General features: G+C 40.4%; 2 protein-coding genes and 1 long non-coding RNA gene across 3 annotated transcripts; all 3 read left to right on the top strand.

Moving 5' to 3' along the window:
* Window positions 1–6,386: 6,386 nt before the first annotated feature.
* LOC149115539 (uncharacterized) lies at window positions 6,387–15,557 on the top strand. Its single transcript, XR_016206079.1, has 3 exons — window positions 6,387–6,520; window positions 8,473–8,596; window positions 15,270–15,557. It is a non-coding gene; the product is annotated as an uncharacterized LOC149115539 (long non-coding RNA).
* On the top strand, window positions 13,526–15,257 carry LOC149115540 (uncharacterized). The gene has a single exon (XM_089285018.1). The coding sequence runs from the start codon at window positions 13,600–13,602 to the stop codon at window positions 14,404–14,406; it is 807 nt and encodes a 268-aa protein (XP_089141144.1). The 5' UTR covers window positions 13,526–13,599; the 3' UTR covers window positions 14,407–15,257.
* A 3,194-nt stretch (window positions 15,558–18,751) lies between the features above and the next one.
* Window positions 18,752–22,435, top strand: LOC110051175 (major facilitator superfamily domain-containing protein 6-like). The gene has a single exon (XM_020757187.2). It carries the CDS (start codon window positions 19,914–19,916, stop codon window positions 21,591–21,593), a length of 1,680 nt encoding a protein of 559 aa, XP_020612846.2. The 5' UTR covers window positions 18,752–19,913; the 3' UTR covers window positions 21,594–22,435.
* Window positions 22,436–23,749: the final 1,314 nt, after the last annotated feature.

Below are 23,749 nucleotides of genomic sequence, written 5' to 3' on the forward strand. Positions count from 1 at the left end.
TAGATTTTCTACAAATAAACAAAACCGATTTTAAAAACCTGTTTATTTTTATTCGTGTTGCCATGGCAAAGGCACATACGTCAGCTTAACCATAAAAAAATCAAGGATTTTAGAGAAAAAGGTGAATGAAACGCAGGCATCAAAAACTGTGTTCAGCCGCCTTAAGGGTTTCACTAAATAATCAAGCACAGCTGACGAGAAAACCACTATCACAGTAGGAGATAAGTACTTCCTTGCAGTACCTGACATAAAGCACACGTGTCTGGGAGATTATCGATTTGAAACGGACTTTTAACATAATAATAATAATGATGATGATGATGATGATAATGATAATAACAATTAATCTTCCTAATCTTACTTATCCCAGAAAGTAAAATTCTTGATCACACATGTAGCTGAATAATAACATACCAAGTGAAAACGTAATTTAATAGGATAATTTCAACACAATGACTTGTCCAGGATCACTGGAAATAATATTATTGTCAAAAATTGTCTCACGATAAAGCTTGTCGGTTCAGTATTCGTATCCCTGGCTGAAATGTTGATCAAATGTTTTTGATCTATTTCTTCCACATCGCTCCATTTGATATGTGATTGTAAGACTAGCAACATCTTACTCCCTTTTGTCCACGACAACATTTTGGTCAGGGGCTCTCACAACTTACTTTCAGTGAGACAGTGACCTGACCATTGTAGAAACGTGGCCGTCGTTATATGGAGAAGAGTGCACATGGCTCTAAATCTTAGTAATAAATGAATCTGATGTGAGACTTTGAAAAATGACACCGAAGACATCTTTTAAACGAACGAATACACACGATATTCATGGATTTACACCATGTGGTAGCGGTGTTCCACCCGGCCTAAGCAATTTGTCGTAGTGTAACCCAGGCTGAGACTTAAGAAGATGGTTGCTGGTGAAACAGCACTTTGGTTACTAAAACAATCCGTTGGGACTGATTCAACAAAGGAATAGAGTTGTGATACAGTCGTGATAATCTTCTCCGGTTTGTGTATTATCCTCTCCTAGTTTACTGAAATGTCATTATACACCCGGGGGGGTACTTTGGGAATTTCTGGGTGGGGATGAGCCGCTGGGACCCTGGAACCCTTAGCCTCTACCAGAGCTAGTTCAGCTGAATTTTGCTACCCTATACGAGAGTAAACTCCCCAAATCCCCCCATCTATTGACACTGTTGAGGCTGATTTGCGTAAATTTAAACTTGCCGATTTGATTTTTTTTATATTTTTGAGTAGCAATTTCTGGTTTCCTTAGTCTAGATAAAATCTTCAACTAACCAGTCAGTTTTGTGAAAAATTATACCCTATTCTAGACCCAAACGGTCTGATTTCTATACCCTATCCTAGAGTAAACTGCTTGAAAACCATACCCTTTACAGCGGCACATACCTATATAGCCCATATATGGCGGTGTCCCCCCCGGGATTATACATAAAGAAGAAATGTGGATCCGCCGTGTAAACCACTATATATGCTTCTGTATTAACTGATTAATTCTCTTCTAACATTCCTTTTAAATTTAGAGATCTGCCAGCACTAAATTAATAATGACGATGCGTTTTTACACTGGGGACTATTGGAAAATGGAGAAGTGTAGCTGGTAGCACTAAGAACAGAGGCGAAATCAATTAAGCTCTGTACGTGCGTAAATGTCCAGCTGGGCAGTGTATGTTGACTAAGTGCATACGAGTGATACGATTACGCGCAGAAAACAGTAGGAGCTGACCATATTCAAATTTTGCTACTACCGATATTTCATTTGTTGGTAAACTTAGCACCTTTCCTTGAAAAGACCCTTACTAAACGTATCTCCGATATAATCAGTAATTTATAGTTAGACAGCTCCAAAAAAAGTTGAAGGTTCAATCCAAAATGATTGTCTAGCAAGCAAGAAATCATATCAACAGAAGAACAACTGTTCAGATGAACAAAGTATGAGTTCGAAAACTTTCGGTTATAATGAAACCAAAAGAGATCTACTGTTGACTAATAGTTGAATGCGTACTGGTAAGAACAAAAAATGAATAAAATCAAATGAGAATGAATGATAAGAGAGTTAATCCGCCAAGCCCAGGAGGCCTTACAAGACTCTTTATACAAGTATTTGCATCCTCCAAGAACACAACTACGCAACTCCCGTGGTAACATTATCCGCGGGAGACTAAGAATAACCTAAGAGGGATTACCTTGAGAACAACTCGCTCTTCTTCCTCTCTTAGTAAAATACAAAAGACCCTCTTGTGGCATATCAATGCAGCTAGTGCGCTGGTTGACTTTGTTGAGCATCAGGTCTTACTCTTGCCGGCATTCGAGAGCGCAGTTTTATCAGTGTTTGTTTAGCTGCTGCACGGATGTCACGATACCGCCAGCAGTACAACAAAGGATTCAACGATGAATTGAAAAGAATAAGAGACTGAGCGATTAAGACAAACATGAAGGTTGGAGAATAAATGTTAAAAGCAAAAACAACAGCAGTAATAAAATAAGGAAGATAACAACTGACAAAAATAAGCAAAATAATCATGGCATTCGCCACAGTTTTTCTGAACCTGGCCATGTTAAACTGATGTCCTGGTGCAATCATGTGGACTTGAATATGAGCTTGGTGACGTCGGATCACTTGGTAGATCTTAATCCAAGTAAAAGAAACTGCAAGAAGGCAAATCGTACCTATGACTGCCATCATTTGGTGGGAAAATGGTACAAAATCAAAAGTCAATGTGATTGAATGAAGGCCACTTGTCAGCAAAAAGCAAAGCAAGGCGATCTTTACTCTTTTCTTGGTAACTACCTCTGCATATCGTAGATGGAAATGTATCGCTAGGTAACGGTCAATGTTTATCGCTGTTATAGTAAAAAGAGCAACTTCTTTTATCAAGAAGAATATCGCAGCCTTAATTTTCGGAAGCGTGCATGAAGTAAGTTTGTTATTGTACAGTACAACCTGCCAGGCGATGACAAATGGCCCACAGATAAGTCCACTGAACAGATCAGATAAAGCCAGGCCGTACAGTAGGGTGTTCGAAGGCGACTGTAAATTAGAACTCCGACATAACGTGATAAGAACCAAAAGATTCTCTAATGAAGCTATTATCGAGAAAACGATGTTGAACGCTATGTTTGTGAATATCACTCTTGAGTTTGCAGACTCTTGGAGGACTCCAAGACAGATAAACTCTTTGGAAATGTTTTCTCCGCGCATGTCTTCTCTTTTCTTCAGTGGATTTGTAAAATTTAACGAAACCAAATTCGTTGTTTCAAAAAGGTCTCGCTTCGTTAATCCAGATTCAGTTGCGATCTAAAATTGAGTGATGTCAGTTCTAGCGGGATGAATGACTGCAAGTTGATATTTGTTGAAGACTTCTTACTGTAGTCTTGAAAAATGGTGCAGAATTGGAACGTGCCAGCTAACTGATGGAAACAAATGAAAACGCGCCAGCTGTGTTTCTTCTAAAACTAAAGCTAATACAAATATCCCACATAAGTCACGTAAAAAGGACGTATATAGAAAAAATGTCAGAAAATTTTAGTAGCATGCAGTTACGGTTTTTATGGTTTTAGTTCCTATGGCTTTTCATCTTTTCAACTTGTACTCTTTGTTCTACTGATATTTTGAAGGAATATTGTTTTGTGCGTTAGAGTTAGATTTTTATTTAATTCAATCTATATGTAACGCAAATGCGTTTTAAATGCTGTCAAAAAAAAAAAAAAGAAATTAATTTGTCAAATCATGTCAACCACCCTTACATTCAAGTAAATTCCGCCGTTTGAATGTAAACTGCATCGGGTGAAGAATAATAAATTCAAGTTCAGTTCTGTGTGCTAAGCAAGACAATGTTTTTTTTTTCAGGCTGATCTCTGAGTGAATCAAGACAAAGGCTGAAAGCTGAACGTTATTTACAATACTTTGCATAATTTTTAAAAGCGCTGGCTTGATCGCCTGTCAAACTGTACTGAATAAACACACCAAAAAGCTTTTCTACAGTGGAAATTCTTTACGTTAACAATGAAAATCTCGCTTATTACACATTTGTTTCAGTCAAGGTATGGCCAGAATACTAATATAAAATTCTTCTAAAAGTTTAAAAAGTGGCAGAAAGTGATCTTGAGAGAGAATTAAGTTACAAGGGAAATATGAGTCCTAATTGGACCGTAAAATGATCCCACGATCGGAAATTTCCCCAGATTGTACCACAAATGATTCCCGAACCGGAAATGGTCTCCTCGCCATAAAGGATGGAATGAATGGACTCAGGAATTTGGATCGTGCGTTCAAATTTACGTAATCCATTTTATTTTACGTAAATAATACAGTGGTTAATTTTGGTACGACAGTTACAATAGGTTACACAATCAAAAGAAACAGTACTTAAACGATTTGAATGCAAATTTGACAACTTTAAACATGTATCTAGCGTCGCGAAGTCCTGTGTTAGAGATTTGTGGCGAAGCTGGGCGACAATTGCTATGGTTTTCCTCAAATATCTTAATCTGGTCACCTGAGATGTACTGTATAACTCAGGATATTTGCTGTATTCTAGTATTTGGAGACAACTGAGAACTCCTGAGTAACTTGTTTACATCTCTTGCGCAGCTTTCCTCACATCCATAGAGGCGGAGATGTGATTGGCAGGAAAAAATTTGCTCGTGCAAAAGCGACAGATCTACGCGTACGTACGGTATGCAAGTAAATCCACTAAGGTAATTCAAGCTCTTACTATATTTTATCTTATATCTGCAAGAGCGAGTTGTGAACGGGAAAAAACATTTTTCAATAAAAATGAATAAAAAGCAAATATTACATAATTTCCGGAATTCGCACGTAGACTAATCGTGTACGCTTAATGGACGCCATGACAACTAAGAACGCAAGTAGTGTTCAGGAAAAAATTCTAAGGGGTTGGTTAATTGCAGAGGCATCTTCGAAGATTCATGTGATTTTTGCGGTGCGTTTTTTTTAAACCAAAAATTAATTATATTTATTCTGCGCGGTATGTTTCCCGTGTTTTATTGTGCCTGACCAATAAAACAGCCTGAGCTGAGACGCTTGACTTTTTAGTCTTTTCTTCACTTTGCGTAATTAAAAATATATATCCATACACTTTTCATAGAGTCCACGCCATTCCTATTATTTGGGATTATTTGCGGTCCCAGGATCATTTGCGGGCCGGGATCATTAATTATCATTTACGAGCCTGTACACAGGTGCAATATATACATTGTCAGTAAGGCCCATTGTAATTATCTTACATTTGAATCCACAGTGAGAATATTCTTGTATATAAATCATAAAGATCACATACAAGTAGAACACGTTACAAGAAATAACTGTCTCTGCCATTGCGAGGCCGAAAATACACGAAAAAATAATGCCGACTCGCACTACTTTTGAGTATTGAGTCTCACCTTATTGTATATGATTAACAATATTGTTATTCTCTGTTTTTTAGTGACATTGTAATTTCTCGAAACAAATGAAAACGTTTTAAAAACCTTTTGCTCAAATTTCTCTTGTTGCCCAAAATGTTTTTTCTATGCAAATCACGACTGCACGGAAATGTGAGATATTTCTTTGGTGTGCTATGATGACCTTCTCATTTTATTCTATATTTTAGCATTACATTGCAATGAGTTACCTACTTAGCATGGGCTGGATTGCTCCCAGATCGTACGCGACTCTGCAAGGACTTACACAGCGAAAAACTAGCGAAATTGTCGGGGGTCTACTACTATCTACAGTAACTGGGGGTCAGTTTAAACAAAACTGACCAGTCAACTTACAGAATACAGAAAAATCGTTTCCTTCCTTGTTATGTCTCTCATTTTGCATCGTCTTCCCCTGTAAAGCGGTGCAAAATATTTCGACGAATATCTGAAGTTTGGGAGAACGCACAGGCTTAGGGCCTGTTTATAAGGAGAGGGTTACTCTAGCAAGCGGGTTAACCCTAGCAATCACACGTTTCCTCGTTTTTTCTTCGTCGTGTTTACAAGGCAGCTAGGATTACCCGGGTAGGCGGGTTGCCCTATCTGCGTGCTAGGGTTACCCTGGCAGGCGGGTTAACTTTTTCCTTTGTAAACACTCCAGGCAGGGTTAACCGGCCTACCCGAGTTAACTTTCTAATTGTTCCCAGGCTACCTGTGAAATTTTGCTTGCACTCTTGCCCTCCAGCTAGGGTTAACCCGCTTGCTAGGGTAACCCTCCCTCCTTGTAAACAGGCCCTTAAATCTTGAAAAAGTGTATTCTTTATCAATCTTCTATAACATCTCAATTTCTTGACTTTATCCACTGAATAGTTTTCGAATTATTTCTTTATTGCGTGACAGTGCAGCGTGCAAGCCTCATCATGGCGTGATGCCCCGGCCGGCCTGGTTACCAGGTGGTAGTTGCGCGCTCGAGTGCGCAGCGAGAAAGTCCAGCGAAAACAGTTTTATTTTGAAGACAAAATGTGTTTCAAGGTTAAGTGCAGTAAGTGTCAAAAGACAACTTGGAAAGGTAAGCACGTTATAAACAGTCTGTCTCTACCTTGTGGCCGAGTATCTAGGAGAGCATGTCCGGCCAGACAGGAAATGACAGGATGTTGCACTCAGGATTTTCCAAATTCAGAGTCCATCTCCTCGATGTATTCAATCTTTATTATGTTATCCTTGTTTAGATGGCTAGGACGTTTATCACTATGTGTCGTGTTGACGTGACAATCTGCTTTTAAAGATGATTTCCATTCCGCAATGCGCAGTCTCAGCACCGTTATGTTTATAAACATTGTAGAGGGGGACATGGGGACTTGCGGTGTTGCGGTGTTGATGTTTTTCTAATGCGGTGATGTGGTGAATAAAATCTCAACTTGCGGTGTTGCGGTGATCTCAAGCCCTACGGTGTGCGATGTTTGTGTTTTTCACGCTGCGGTGTTCGGTGGAATGAAATTGTTTGCGGTGCTGGGGTTTTTGATTTACCTTCTCAAACCTAAATTCGTTAATCCATGCTAATTTATGACAAACGCGTACCATTGAGGTTAATAATTTGTAACAAAATGCAGATCGTCACTTTCTAGTCAATCTGCAATATGCTTCGGCTGCCAATCCAAAGCTGTTTTCATTTATACGTAACTTAACAAGTAACTCGACCTTTGCCACCCGGAGCTCAGTGTTCGCTAGACACGTGGAGGAGTGAGGACAGAACCAATCCTGGAAATTCTGGAAACACCAAGGCCAAATATAAATAATTGGCTGCGCAGATTTTTTCTATGAAAAAAGGTAAAGGTGGCGAAAACTACTGGCCACAAAAGGTCCTGCGACTTTCTTGACCTTCAATTTTTCAAACGATTATCGACTCAAATGCAAACACAGCTAGCTCCGGGAAGCAGTACTTTCAGTCAAGATAGTAGGGCTTCAGCAGGAGTCCCCGATTATGGCTCCTGGCTTCAGTCAGTGGGTTTATTCACCAAGAAAAGTGAGCGAAGTAAAAGAAGATGGGGATCATATCTGGGGTAAAGGCCATCACTCCAGGCTCCTCTCTTTTTTCTTCGTCGGCTTCCTAGCTTCATGCAAGGTTTCTTCACAAGAGCAAGAAAACTGATTTACAGGCATCAGCGGTATCGACATTTGTGCAATGAAAAGCATTGTGATGAGTTTATTTTGTGGAAAATTGTTGAGGTATAATAGTATGATTTTAAGTGTAGATGAATGAATCATGATGCTAAAAATATGTGTTGCAGTGACTGTGTTTCGTAGACTTTTCTTGCGGTGATGCGGTGTTTGTTAATTTTTTTTGTGGTGTTGCAGTGTTCAGAACCCCCCCATGTCCCCCTCATTGTAAGTCTCACTCAATGGAATGCGAATGTTAATTGATGTTATCTGATGTTATCTGATGTTATTCGTTATGAACCACATACCTTATCTTTGAGGCCTTTCAAATTCTTTTTCCAACAGCTTCATTGATTTTTACAGCTGTGAAGTTGTTTCATCAAGTGATATGAGATAGAATGAAGCACAAAGCTTCTAGCTTTGCATCCATAATGGTGGTTGTTTTGAAACTTTCAAATTTACTTCATGTAAGTAGTTGCAAAATGTTTACATTTTGTGGTCTTACATGAAACAAAACAAAAAAACACAAATAAACTCTCAGGAGTGCTCAGTACGGACTGGAAATCATCTTTAATACTGAGAGCTAAGGGTATACCTTACTGTGGTGCTGTTGATCGTTTGGAAGCGATGTCATGTTCAAATTTGGTGTAATTATAATTATTTGCAAGTAAATGACTATAAAGTCTTTCAAACTTCTCGTAACCCAGTAAGTAACTTGTTTATTGGGTTTTCCACAAACCAGTGAAGCCATAAAAATTCAGTGTTTCAAAATCTTACCTAATCTTCATGTTTAGGTTATGACTTTTCTTCATTGTAGAGTAATTGGTGGTATAGAGTAATCTGTTCTTTTTATTACTGGTTAAGGCTGTGGCTTACATGCTGAGGCAGTGATGAGGGGTGTCCCTGAGGCTGATAGGTGCACCTGCCCTCGAGATGCTTCTAATAATTGAACTAACAGTAAATAGTGAATTCATTTTTATGTTTCAAGGTGAGTACCAACCTGTTACTAACTAATTACAAGGGCCATTTTGGGGAACATTGGTAGGAGGTCATGGCAGTATGGATTGAGCACAGTAAGGTCCATACAAGAAATGACCAAGGGCCAATATTCCCCAGTGCGGCTTGAGCAAGTGAGCAAGTTGCAAATTTTGAATTTGCTGGCTTTTGAAAAAAAAAAAAAAATACAGGGCTTTTTACTGTATGGCAGATCCTGAGCAAGAAAGAACCAGTCAGAACGTTTGATTTACCTCAAAACTACCTACAATATTATGTCATATTATGTATCTTGCAAGGCTGAGTGCTCATTTGTATTGATTGGTGAGAGGTACTTTAGCAAGGTTGTCGCTAAGCGCCTGTTGCAGGCAAAATTCGCCACCTGAAAAAGAGGTGATCTGCCATCTTGTAAACAGGAATCTTGGTAGCCCTGCATTCAAGGTGTTTGCAAAAGATTGGGGACAAAAATTTTGTTCCAGGTCTCTCACAAAAAATTGTGACCGGCTCAATGAAAATCTTAGTTGGGAGACTATTTTCTTACATGCAATCCTGCTTTAGAAGTCTAATTTGATATATACACCAAGCTACTCTATGTTAGACACTGGCGCTGTAAACCAGCATGCACATGTAGGAACTTACATTAGGTTACTTGTGTGCTTAAGCCTCAGGGGGAGGGGTACTCCCAGAAAAATTGGGTCGGGGAGTGCAGCCGGCTTCCCAAAACCATTACCCTATTCGTGACCAAAATCTGCAATTTTCCCTACCCTATTTATGACCTGACCAAAACTTTGATGCCCTATTTATGACCTGACCCTAAATCAATACCCTGTCTCAGACCTGCCTTATAATTAGTTACCTAGTTCAGACCAATGTTAAAGGCACTGTGAAAGGATTTTGTTGATGGTCTTATTGATAATGATGAAAAAAATAGCTTTTTCTAAAAAACATATCCAGTTCAAGACTAGGGTACAAAAAATCATACCCTATTTATGACCAAAATGGCCAAAATCGATACCCTATTTATGACCAAAACAGCTGAAAAACCATACCTCTTGGGGCTGCACATACCTGTATCGCCTATATAAGGGAGTATTCTCCCCCCCCCCCTCCCCTACGGGACTTAAGCATCCCATCCAGGAGTAGCAATACTCCAAAGTTGTTTTACATGTATGTCACAAGAGTAAGAGTTCAATATCATCTGCATGGCCAATGACTGTTGACGAACCTAACACTAGTATTTACAGCCTGTACCAATTCATTGTTAAACTGACCACCCAGTCTGAACAGACAGGTTGTTGAAAAGTCATTTACCAATAAGAGTTCATTTTAGAACTACATATATCTCACCCAGACGATCACACTAGACAAGCTTAAGGTAATTCCTCAGAAACAAAAATTGTTGGACCATTTTTTTTAACTTTCCCTGAATTGTTCCGAAAATTACAATTATAAAAAGATAAGTCACCATGTTCACACAAGAGATATACATGTTAATGGATGGGCCAATCTTCCCCCAGTTATGCCTAGTCATCTGCATTATTTCACTGGTCCATGTTACATTTTGCAGTAACTGGAAGCAGAGTTTTTTTAAAGAAATACCTGAAAAAAACATGACTGGTACAAAGTCTCGAGCATATGGAACAATGTTAGATGTAATTTGCAGAACAATTAGTAAGTAAGTGGCCACACTTGCCGTCTCTTCCACAGAAGCTTAAAAACAAGATCCTAAAACGTGAGTACGTTGACTTTACTGATCTTCTTTCCTCCAACATGTATCCTGTCCATACTTCTTCATCATCTGATAATTTTACCGCGGCCATCAACCCTGATGATACTTCCACACTCTCATTTGTCCCCCCCCCCCCCCCAACAAAAGAAGAGTCGCATCAATGGCCCTTCTTCATGGCTTGAGGCTTGGAACCTCTACTTTTGTACCCTCCTCTCTGGCTTCCCTCATTTAGCCCCTGATCTTTTAGCATATCAGGATCAGATCTGCTAGTTTAGCCGCAAATTCAAGTTTTCTGCCTGGCTCACATGGCTGCCTCCAACCTCTCCACATCCTGGTCTACGATCAATGAACAGCTCTACAACGACATTCTGAAGGAAGAAACTCTTCCTTTTTGCATCACATGCCACTCCTATGGCCATCGCACTGTTGCCTGTCTTTGACGTTCTAAAACAACCCAGCCCTTTCGTCCCTCAGCAGGAGGACCCTTTGCGAATGTCTCCTCTACCTCTACCATGCCTGACTCTGTTAAGGGCCCATTAACCGATCTTTTTGAGCCGTTGCTAGGGAAAATTTAGTCTCATATAACCTCATCATTTTTAGTTAGTTCAAAGTTATTTCATGTGTTTTAACTTTTTCCTGATCAGTAACACTAGTGATGACGTCATCAGGCCACGCCCATGGTCATGTGACTAATACAGAAAAAATACAAAGGCTCTCAGGCAAATTACTTTCCCGGGATTTTTTTCATTGATTTAGTATCTTAATTTAAATCCCCATTACACTATGCATCGATTTTTTTTAATTTCTAAAAGGTCAGATTTTGAGAGCATTTCAAAATATTGAAAAATTTGTAATTTTCTGAAAAGAGCATGATTTCGAAAAAGGAATGCATAGCTATGTTGCCAACGTTGGCTTTAATCGAAATTCGTCGAAAAAGGCGGAATTTTATGAAAAACCGCGTTTCCTTTAGCATTTAAAGAAACCGGAAGTGCGCCCGATATCTATTGGAAGTTACCCTATCAGCGCGTGCGCAATTTACACTACCAGCGCACTTCGGTAAGATCAAACAAGGCCACACGGAGTTAGTTTTTCTCTTTCTATTGCTCTTGTTTTTCTATCTTTCTCTTATTTTGTCTTTGCTTGTACTTTTGTTACTTTGCATTTTGCGAAACACAAAGAAAAACGTCTAAAATGTGAGCAAATTTGCAAGTTTTTGAGTTGTTTTTATTTTCCGCACTCAGGCTGACGTAAGTGACCAGAAGTGAAATTTCATCTCCTTAGCAACGCGCGCGAGCGCGCGCATGAATCGGTTAATGGGCCCTTAAATTGAGCGCAAGCACTGTCAACCTGCCTTCGCAAGCCTTTCAGCCTCAGCCAAATGCCAGATGGTCAATCTGCCGCAACTTCAACCGTCGCCTCTGCCGGAGACCTAATTGCCAGTTCCAGCACATTTGTAATAAGTCCGAATGCAGTGGAGATCACCCTGGCTTCCAGTGTCCTAAACCAGTCTGATGCGACTTTCACACCACCTTTGCTCAGTCCCCCTACTACCCCCATTGTTATCCCTAACCTCTCTACAGAACTAAAAAATCATCCTAACCAGAAGTTTGCTTTAGATCTCCTCCATGACCTTCAGTGGGGATGCCGCCTGGGTTACACTAGTCCTTGCGCCTCCAGGGTCACTCCTAACCTTAAGTCGGCTACACTCCAACTTCAAGCAGTTTCTGATGCACTGGCTAAAGAAGTATCTCGTGGTCACACTGCCGGTCCTTTTCAAGAGCCTCCGATTCAAAATCTACAATGCTCCCCACTAGGGGTTGTACCAAAGAAAGGTGGAACATGGCGCATCATCATGGATCTCTCCTCCCCTCATGGCTCCTCTGTGAATGACTACATATCTAAGGACACCTACACATTACACTATGCCACCTATGATCAAGCTCTTGCTCTTGTTGCCTGGCACGGTCAAAACGCTCTGATGGCTAAACTTGATATCAAACACGCCTTTCACCTCTGTCCAGTTCACCCGGCTGACTTGGCACTTGCTGGCATTCATTGGGAAGGCCAATACTACATCGACCTTCGTTTACCCTTTGGCTTGCGCTCCTCTCCATACCTTTTTAATCGTCTCGCTGATGCTTTCGAATGGATTCTTAAAAACAATTACATGATTACAGATCTCATGCACTATCTAGATGATTACTTCACTGTGGGGCCATCAAACTCCGAGACCTGTGCCGACAATGTCAAAATAATAATCCACATGGCCTTACACCTGGGGATTCCTCTGGCTCCTGAGAAGCTGGAAGGACTGACCACATCACTAGTCTTCCTTGGCATCTTGATTGACACCACTTGTATGGAAACTGCCCTACCAGATGATAAACTTAAGGAGCTTCTTTCTGAACTTCAGTCTTGGTCGTCTCATAAAAAGTGCCTTAAGCGCGAGTTACTGTCCCTCATCGGCAAACTTAACTTTGCTTGTCGCGTCATCCCTGCGGGGCGCATATTCCTCGTCGCCTTATTGACCTAAGTACAACTGGTAGGCTCCCCCACCATCACATTTCCATGAATCTTGAGGCTCACCGCGATATCGCCTGGTGGCAAAGATTCCTTCCCACTTGGAATGGCCGGGCGATTATTCCTGATCCACGCTGGTCAAGATCCCCAGACTTGGCCCTCTTCACAGATGCGTCTGGGACCCTTGGATATGGTATTTACTATTCTGGTCATTGGATTGCTGACACCTGGCCACCTCCTCTTCAAGGTCGTTCTATCCAATGGAAGGAGCTCTATCCTATTGCTCTTGCCTGCCTGTTGTGGGGTCATTCGTGGTCGGGAGAGAAAATCCTCTTTCACTGCGACAATCAGGCAATGGTTGATATGTGGGCTTCTGGCACTTCCCGAGACCCCGACATCATGCACCTTGTCCGCTCCATATTTTTCAGTGGTGCTAGTCACCATTTCACAATCCTAGTCTCGCATATTGCTGGTACCGATAACTCAATTGCTGACTCTTTATCCCGTTTACAGATGGTGCGGTTCCATCAGCTCACCCCAGCAGCAGACCTAACGCCAACACCTATCCCTCCATCAGCCAGGACCCTCTGGAACGTCGTCTAGCGTTCCTCCAGTCTCAAGCCATTGCTGACTCCACTCGTCGCACTCACTCTCGGCGATGGAAGAGTTTTCCAGCCACAGTACCTACACTGCGTTATTTTGCTGCCTTCTTGGCCGACCAAGTTTCTTACAGAACTGTCAAGTTGCACATGGCCAGCGTTCATTTCTTTCTCATCGAGAACAACATCCCTGACCCATTCCAGGACGCCCCATTACTCCATCTACTTCTGCGGGGCATCAAATGCAGTGTGGGCCTTTCCTCCAAACACCGCCTTCCCATCACCATGTCCCTCCTTCGGAAACTCAAGACTGAGCTGGCACAAGCACCTGGCATCCTTCCACGTGACAAACTCATACTATGGTCTGCCTTCACAGTGGCCTTCTTCGCTTTCCTACGTTCAAGTGAGTTTACTTCCCCATCCACCTCTCACTTCAATGTACTGTCACACCTCAGCGGCAATGATATATCCTTTAACTCTGATGGCTCCTTAAGTCTACACCTGAAGTCTTCCAAAACAGACCCTTATCGCCAAGGTTGCTTCCTCCTGATTGCCCCATCAGGCCACTCCGTCTGCGCAGTTTGTGCGATTAAAAAATACATGGCTCATCATCCTTTCAATTCGGATGGCCCCTTCTACACTTTCCAGTCTGGCCTCTACCTCACCAGAGCCCAAGTCACCTCAACACTTCGTCTTCTTCTCAAACGCCTACACATTCCAACAGAGCTCTATGCTTCCCACAGCTTTCGAATCAGGGCAGCTACAACCTCAGCCGAGGCTGGCTTACCTCTGCGGCTCATTCAGGCTCTTGGTAGATGGTCCAGCAATTGCTTTGCTCTTTACATCCAGATTCCCTCGTCTATTCTTCAGAAAGTACCAGGCCTATTAGCCAATGCTGCTGCAGGAACACAGTCCATCTGGAACCCTCAGGAAGGACGTTGTACTCATTTAACATAATAGTATTAGTTATTTTCTTTTAGGCAGTATTTGGGAATTAATTTGGGTGCACACCTGCCACTTAGCTTCGCACGTAGCAGGCTGGGTGGGACCCTGACCCCACCTCAGGCTTATATCTATCCGGGTGTGGCATGCGCCACATTTGTTGGCTCATCCCTTATTTCCAGGTGTGGCATGCGCCACACTTGTTGGCTCATCCATCACTTGTGGGGTGTGTTGCTACCACCCCTATTATCATGTACCTATTTACAGGATGTGTTGCTGCCACCCTTAGATTTACCAGGGAGCACCCAACAACCTTAGTCCCATTTACTGCCAAATGGTTGTCAACTTTATTGCGTACTTATGTAAGTGGCCGAAGTTGTTAATAAGTCAAGTTTATTGTGTATATACACTTGCCTTTTGTGAGAGAACTCGTCAGCTAGTTTGCAGGTATAACACAGCACAACAATCACACAATTTTAAATGACATCAACTCGGAATGTTCCTTGAGTTGTTGTTTTCAAGGTCACACTTTTAGCTGTATCTTTTTTTTTCCTTCCCAACAATTTTTTTAATTTTTTAACTCGGAAAGATAATTTATACACCAAAATTATGTAATGAAAAATATAGGTCACCATGCTTGTTAACGAGAAAACAAGCATTTATTTCACTGTCAAGCTAAGCTTGAAGGAAATCTCTTGATGTCGTGTATATGCTTGTTCTCGTGTGCGGGCACTAATGATGCGAAAATTGTGCAGCAGGGATGCACAATGCAATGCTGAGGAATCACCTTAAGCCATCTTATCATTAGATATAGTCAGCTCATCAAGTCACATTTGAGTATGTTGAATTACTTGTCTTCCTTTTCTAATTTGTCGCAGGCTTTCGTAGAGTTTTATACAAGAGTCAAGATGAACTTTGTCACTTATTCTTCTCATATGAAAGATGGTTATTTCATAATCTGTCCAGATTCATCATTTTGGTGTATTGGTATGTAAGAACAGGAACTCTCCAACAAAAGCAAAGCACAATGATCTGCTTTGTTATTCATAAATAGTGCCAGCTGTGTATCATTTGTATAAAAATCTTAGCAGTTGCACAGGAATATGAGTTACGTACAATGCTGCATGCAGGGAAGAAGAAATAAACACAAAAAAAGATTCAGAGAAGTACATGTATCTTCATGTATTTGTGAGAAACAACCGGAGCTAACAGGGAAAACAACAAGGTAGTTTGAGACAATAGGACTTATTTGCAAACAGGTTGCTGGGTAAGGTAAAATTTAGCCAAAATATTGATTGCCTTGTAGAAGGAAGAGTATACCTGCTGGGTAAACTTGCTTACATAAATTTTGTTAAGTACTCATAGATTATGCAGGGCGTTAATTCCCGCGACCTTAATTGCCATTATTTTCACCTCATATTCTCGATATTGTGCCATGCCAACCTAATTAACGAATGGTACGAATGGCTTGGAACAGAAAAAGGTAAAAAAATCACAATCATTGTGAAGTCATTTTTCCAGTATTATAATGGTTATTATTTACTACTAAAAAGCACTAGTGTACCACCATTGGAACGGACGAATCAGTGAGGCAACAAAAAACGGATCACAAACCAATTGAATGAATGTACACTCACAAGGGACACCGCAATTATTTCATGGGGGAGGGCTGTGGAAAATGGTAAGAGAGTCATTAGATTTGATGTAATTGCTGCGGAGCGAGCGGAGCGAGCGAGCAGCAACAAGAATGTATAGGAGGGGGTACGAATTCTCGAATTTATCACTTTTTACCAGAATGCATTGCATTTAACCAGAGTGCATTGCGCCACTTTTTACCAGAATGCAATGCGCCGCCCCACGAACAACACGAAGACGTCCAGCCGTCGTCCTTTTTGGCGTGGATTCCAGTGAGAAAGATTAGGAGTTATGTTTTGCTCTGATTTACCTGTAAAACGATGTGAAGGAGATCGTGCTTGTTAAAGTTTGTAAATCTGGACGATTAATTGTGACATCTTAATTTTAAACTTAGTATGCCCTTTCTTAGCAGGCTCAACTCCTAGGTCGAACTCTTAGGCGAAGAGAAATCGTCGTTACTAAAGCTTGTAGAATAATTAACCGTAGAACACTTCATATATGCTGCGATCTATTCCTTTTCATCCAAACATGAATTTAAAAACTTTAGCATTTTCACACATCGCGATGGACGCGTCCCACAGTCTGTCAACATTCGAGAGACATTTAATACGTATCAGTTCAGAATTTATGAGTTAGATTTCTGCTCCTACAATTTCCTCATCTTTCGATTTTCGCGATCTGGTAAAGGGGAGGTTGATGTGTATCGTTTTATGTCCAAACATAGTTCAGGTCACTATGTGCTTTTTTGTCAAAATCCCTTGTCACACCTCGCCATCGATGCCTCATCGTGCATGAAGTTGTAGATGAACCACTGTATAAAATATGTCACTATCAACAGAATGTGCCATGGCATTACTATCTTTTAGATATATCCTAGTTACAAAGGGAAGGGTTGCCATTAATTTGGCCAAGGTTTTGGGGAGTGCTATATCTTTTTGTGCCATTGTTGTCAATTAAAGTGCTTTAATCTAATACTGGACAGCCTACCAAACCATTACAAGACCCCTTACAACAAGGAAACTGCTTTTTCCAAAATACTGAAAATACATAAGTGAAACCAAGAACGTTTCTTTCGCAACCAACTGCGTTATTTTTCTAAAATATCAGCCTTGAAGAACATCAGGGTTATACAGAAAATAACAAATAACTCTTGGAATCGAGATGATGAGTCGATACCATATGTTCACATATAAAACAAGGTTTATGTGTCGTTCGGAAGAGATTTTTACCCCCCCCCCCCCCCCCCCATTTACTTCTTTTTTCTTTATCTAGCTCTTCACTATCTTCCAAGAAAGCCCTTTAGGTCAAATAATCTTACACTTTTATAATAGCTCTTTTCTCTTTTCCATTTCCTAGCCAGCCATTTGGCGTCATTAGTGGAAAGCTTCTGCATTAACGTTGTAAAACATGTATGACAAATAAAATCTGACAACTGATATAAGCTGACGAATGACTGTAAAATTAGTTAATACCTTTCTTTAATGTACGTAGAAGAAAAGATTTCCGTAATAGTTTCAATATAAAAGAGTGATAAAATAGGAAAACTTAAAACCATTTTGGTTGAAAATTTATGACGACGTTTGGACGTTTGCTCAACGTCATTTTCAAGTCAACTGAGTGAATCAGTGAAAATGGAACGAATACTTATATTAACTGAGAATTCCTGGGAGACATGAATGCAAAGACAACAGTGATAAAAGTGTTAAAAAAGGATAAAAATAGTACAAAAAACATTTGACGCAAAGAGTCGCATAAAACGTTTGGTACGAATCGAGTCATTCTGTGTATTTATCACACACAGACTTCAGTTCTGACTTCTGTTTTTATCCTTCTTTCCTTTTTGCGTTAATCGTGTTTCTTGTTCAGTTATGCCAAAAACAAAATCACGACTCTGCCTTACGAACTCTTTTTTTTTCTCAATCTTGTTAACGACGGTATGTTGTTAGCGTCTGCGAGGCAGGCTAAATCTTGTTAGCCATTTGACATCAGTAGAGGACGAAAGATGGGAAGAGGGCTATATTTTCTCTCCTCAATTTAATGGAAGCTTCTCCATCTTGATGCAGATATGCAGTACCATGTAGATGTACATGCAAGGATCCTAGTTTGATCCACCATAGATAGTCTCCAATTTTTCTTTGTTTTTTTTTACACAAGCGTAGTCTGTATCGCACGTCTTGTTTGTAACAATTAGCCTTTATTACTCGCCTTTGAGTCACGCGCGCGAGCGGCGAAGAGCAAAGTATCGCTTTATTTGTCAAGATAGTCAATTTTCTCTTCACTTTTGCCGCATTGTATGTTTTGGTTATGCTTAAGTGAATTTGGTGGAAAATAATTTTTCCTCGTCGTTTGTTTGACTAGATAACTAAAAAAAATTGTTACTTGGTAATATAACGGTAATAAAATATTGACTTGAGGAATAACGAAATTGGGAATTTGATGCAGGACACCCTCGAACACTTGACGGTTTCGTTAGTGTGAATTATCCTGACATGTAGTTTCATAATTTATGTGGAGCCCGGATCAATCTACTTTCTGCTCTCCAAAATTTATCGCTCGAGTTTTACAAGATTTTTCTATTACCATCGTGAAAAGTTGAGTAGAATATGATATATCCTTAGGTTATGCTGATTATTTGCACTTTACAAATATCAACCGGATTCTATTCTCCGACGAATCTTTTACAAACAATTTTCATAATATTTTTGGGGGGTTAACATGTATTTTTAAAATCTTGATATTAACCTCAGTAATCCTACTTTAAACGTGTTCAGTAGTGCTTCAATAGGTTACTGATATTAATAGAATATTTTGTGTTGTTGTGTGTTGCCCGGTAGAGATAAGAAAAGCATTTCTACTTTGCTATACGCTACCCCTGTGTAATTAATTAATTATTGCCATTTTTACATTTGCACTGTAGGTCGCCAATTTTATTTTGGGCCACCAAATTTGATAACATGTTTTTGCGATTTTAGATAACTAATTTTTTTTGGCCTGCCCTCTTTCAAATGGATGTAAAACGACGGCAAAGTCGACAATGATCTTTAATGGAGGGCTTAATAGCTTCTTTTTGTATGAAAAAGGGTCTACACGTGTAACTTATTTTTGTCGCACAAATTGACCAAACAAGGCTACCAGCGTAAAAAAAAGTATGTTTTTGTTTGGTACAGTTTTTGATTTGTATATCTAAAGTATTTGCTTGGTGAGGTTTTCACCTCGAGAAATGGATAATATTTGCTCCCAGTTTCTAAATATGTTTGAGGTGCCCAAGTTATAAATATTCAGACTAAACGGCCTTGAATTTCATAAATTTCGTCAAAAAAACGTTTAAGAACAAAACAACTTAAAGAGCTGGACCATTCATATTAAAATCTGAACATTTTGATTGTTGTTGGCATGCATGGACGGCTTTTAGGGTCTGACTGCGAATTAAATATGGCAAATTATCCGCAAGGTTAGAGACTTTTAAAATGAATATTTGAGAAAATAAAGTTTGTTTTAATCGTTTATCATCACCCGAGGTCATCAAGAACACAAATACATTGATAACAATAGCACACTGACGCACAAAGAACTCATTATTCTCTCGCAATCACCTGTGTCTAATATATTGCCCGTCAATCATTTTTAAGTACAGCGGAAAGAAATTTGAAATATGCCATTGAATTTTCATCAAAATATCACTCGCCGCGGAAGGCGGTTGAATGCGTGTGCTATCTCATGCAAATTTCTGAGAGTTAAAGTCGAAAAACATCTGCTCAACATAGTGGCCCAAGCGAAACATTCAAACTGCACGCTGACGGGAATTTAAAACTCCAGCGCTCCCGGCATGGGCAGTTGACGTTCGTGGTATTAGCCAAGGCCGAAAAAAACTTACTTTGACTTCCAATATGTCTGAGAAAGGGACACTTCTGCAATCCAACGAAGAAGGACAAAACGATGGAGATTTATTCAATCCCGAAGAAGAAGCCATGGCGCCCGAACCGTTGGAAAGCGAACAGCCCAACGCGAAGCCAGCATTTTTCGATAGGATTCGTTCGACAGTTACTATCAACCGAAACCTTCTTGTATACAAGGTATTCTATTTCTTTTATTTCGCCGCTCTTGGAAGCCTCATACCGTACCTATCGCTGTATTTTAAACATTCTCTGCTACTGCCAGCTCATTTTGTTGGCATTATACTGGCTGTGAAACCACTGTGCCTGTTTGTCAGCGCGCCTATTCTGGGAACCATCGCAGACAAATTCAACAAGGTCAGATCGGTTCTGTTGGTTGCACTCTTCAGTTACATTGTCATGAATCTTCTAGTGGCTGTTGTCCCTCCTGTGACCGTGGATTGTCTGAGCGAAGTACACAACAAACTAAACATGACAGACGAAAATACAACTTCCTTTCATCGTCATGTCAGTTACAGCGGAAAACCCAGAAACGAACAAAATGGTTCGACAACTGGCAATACTGAGATGTGGCAAGAAGCCTGGCTTTTTGACCTTTACACCGAAATGGATCCGAAGATCTACAAGAATGCTAAATTGGTGTTTGTCGTTGTTTTGGTGATCACTATAGTCGGTGAACTGATTGGCGCTACGTCCAACACGCTAGCCGATGTGGCCACGTTTCAAAACCTGGAAAATCGTCCACAGTTTTACGGAGAACAGCGTTTGTGGGGTGAAGTGGGTTGGGGGCTGACGGCTTTCATCACCGGCTCTATAGTTCAGCATCAATACCGCAAACAGACAGACATATGCCCTGAAGACGTATTTGACATTTACCGTCCTTTCTTCTACGTGAATGCCATTCTGATGGCGGTTGCTCTTTTTGTCTCAACCCGTTTTAATTTTCAAGACGCAGACAAGTATGTCAATGAAAAATGTGCTCTGCTTAAAGGTCTGCAGATATTTACCAAGCTGGAATACTCTATCTTCGGTACCATGGCTCTTTTCCTTGGAGTCGCATTGGGATCAGCGGAAAGTTTTCTGTTTGTTCACTTGGTGGAGCTTGGCGCTACACCGTCGCTGTTCAGCGCATTGGTGGCAGTACATTGTATATCGAACATTGCACTATACTATGGTTCCATCTACTTCCTCGAAAGCTTCGGCCACATAAAGATGCTCACAATCGGTCTGTTGATTTACGCGTTGAGGTTTTACTATTTCTCCGCGATACAGAATCCCTGGCTCGTGCTACCGATCGAGTTTCTCCGTGGCCTGTGCTCGGCATCTGTGTGGTGCGCGCTGGCGTCCTATGTCGGCACCCCTCCCCGTGTTGGCGCCACCCTACAAGGTATCTTACACGGACTCTACTATGGTCTAGGTAGGGGTCTTGGGCAGCTGATAGGAGGCATCTTGATCCACAGCTACGGTACCGAGTCGTATTTTCGCTACTTTGCCCTGATTGATTTTCTGGTGATGATTGTTGTAGCGCTGCTGATTCCATTTCTGAGTTCACGCGCCACAATATGGATGACTCTCTCTGGTTATTCATCGCTAGGGAACAAGGAAGCTGAATGCTGCGCGGGAATCTACAAAGTACTTTGTCTACCGGGAAAGAAATCTAAAGAACAGGAATAAAAAAAATAGCACTGGAATATTATTATTATTTGTTCCCAGATAAACTGAAAAACAATCATTCTTTTCGTAAGTACCAGGAGAAAGAAGCTTTCTTCTTCACGTCAGTTTAGCTATAAGCATTAGTGCGAAAATTGAAAAATATTTTATTTAAAGAAATGATATGTTTAAAAATGGTTTGATTTATTTTCTTAAAAGTTTCTATTTCCTTAAAATTTTAAATTACATTCTGGATTGCCGACCAAAAGGCAAGTAAAATCAATAATTCTTGTTTTCTAATCAATTTCATTTGCCCTAGGTGCTAACTTGCAGGAAAGTCCGTATTTGATTGAAGTTCCCGTGTGAATTATCTGTAAATAACGTGGGAAAATTACGTTTGAGTTTCGTTCTGTGGGGTTATTACAAGACATATTAAAGGATAATATAAGTAAGCCGCCTCACTAAATTCTCAAAAACAGATCTTTCAGTTTTCGCTTGTCGTGTAAGATAGTAAAATCCTCCATGTAACACAATGATTGGCAGCATGCTAGATAAACACAGTTTTTGGCCTCTTCTTGGCCTTCAGTGCAGTCGTATTTTAGCTATCACGATTCTCGCCGCGGAAAATTATTTTGAGGAAACGCCAGTTAATTCAAGGTAAGGACTTGAATATTCTAGGATATTGATCAAGAAGAAATGAAATGGCTTATACATCCAGTAGAAGTGTTCAGTATTGCTGTACTGACTCTGTCCTCTTGGTAAGAAGAGATGCTTAGTTCAAAGAGTAGACAACCTGGAAAGCGGTAGAATAGGCGATGTTAAAGACAAAAGGGGTTTATTCTGGGAATAAACAAAACATTTCTGAAGTGTGTTGCATTTGAGTTTAATTTTTCAGTTGTAGCATTGGATGATGATTACATCGAGCCCTATGGCTGAGAATTTAACACGTAATTTTCTCTCGTCGAGAGACAAAGAGGGAAAAAAAATGTCGAAATTCAAGCTTAAACTGACGCCCGCTACTAGCAGATTGGAATTAGAAAACCAAATGATATCTACCAGCGTGTTTGTTCGCTCGGAGATATTTGCTCTTGTCTGCTATTTAACTGTCAGGTGTCCTGCTCTGAAATTAAGAGGATAATTTCACACTATTTAATTCTTCTTTCCATAAGCCCCTACTTTACTGCTGAGAATTCAGCTTGTTTTGTGTTTGTACAGAGTGGATCCATATATTAGGAAGACCGGACCGTATTGTGCTTAAGGTGTTTTTTTGGTTTCTTAGCTATGCCAGTTTCATCGGGATATTACTAAAACTTGAGTGATATTGATCTTTACTGAAATAGTATCGTGGATCGCCTCGTCTTTAAGATTGGCCTGTCTCTCTTGTAGTGACCAAATGAAAACTGGTGGAACATCATATCAAAATCCTTGTACTTCCTCTATGGCGCGGCAATAAGACGCCTTTCAGTCGTCTAAGTCTTGGAAATGAGTCCACGGAATATCGCATTTTTGTTCTTCTCCATTAGCAAGATGATTTGTTTGACACCAACCTGAGCGTCTTGGCATATTTACCAACATTTATTTGGCAGGTGTTTCACCTGATCGTCAGTTCTCTGATTATTTATCTTAAACATATTTTCGTGTCGTATAACCAGGGTTAAACGAGAGCTTATATTCCAAAGCTATAAGAAAGGTGTCACAATTACTGAGAAAAAACGTGAAAAATATCAGTACGATGAAACAATTTGGTAGAAAGGTATGCTAAAACACGGTTGCCATGTCAACATAGGAACAGTGGAATTAGCGGCCGTCACATTAAAATGTTTCCGTGTGATAGGTTATCTCAATCTCAGGAGGGAGGAGATGGGTGGGTTCACCTTCTTATCTACCCTTCCCTCGTGTTCCTTCAAAGTTTAAGCGGCATAATTAAGTCCTTATATTCAACATCTTATGATTTGCTTGAAAGGCGTTGTTTTGATTAACGTGTATTGTTTACTCAGGGCTGTGGATTTACGGCACTATGAACAGAAGTAGGATAATGAGTAAGTTTTCAAATAACTAGATAGCTTGTGAACAGACTCCGTGAAGCGATCCATGGGGGTTGTCTCTCTCTCTCTCTCTCTCACTCACTCACATCTGCGGCGTGATGCACAAACCTGGCCGTTTCCAAATACAAACAGATT

This window comes from Orbicella faveolata, unplaced genomic scaffold, assembly GCF_042242905.1.
Source record: "Orbicella faveolata isolate gen_17 unplaced genomic scaffold, um_ofav_v1 contig_13, whole genome shotgun sequence".
Lineage (NCBI taxonomy): Eukaryota > Metazoa > Cnidaria > Anthozoa > Scleractinia > Merulinidae > Orbicella > Orbicella faveolata.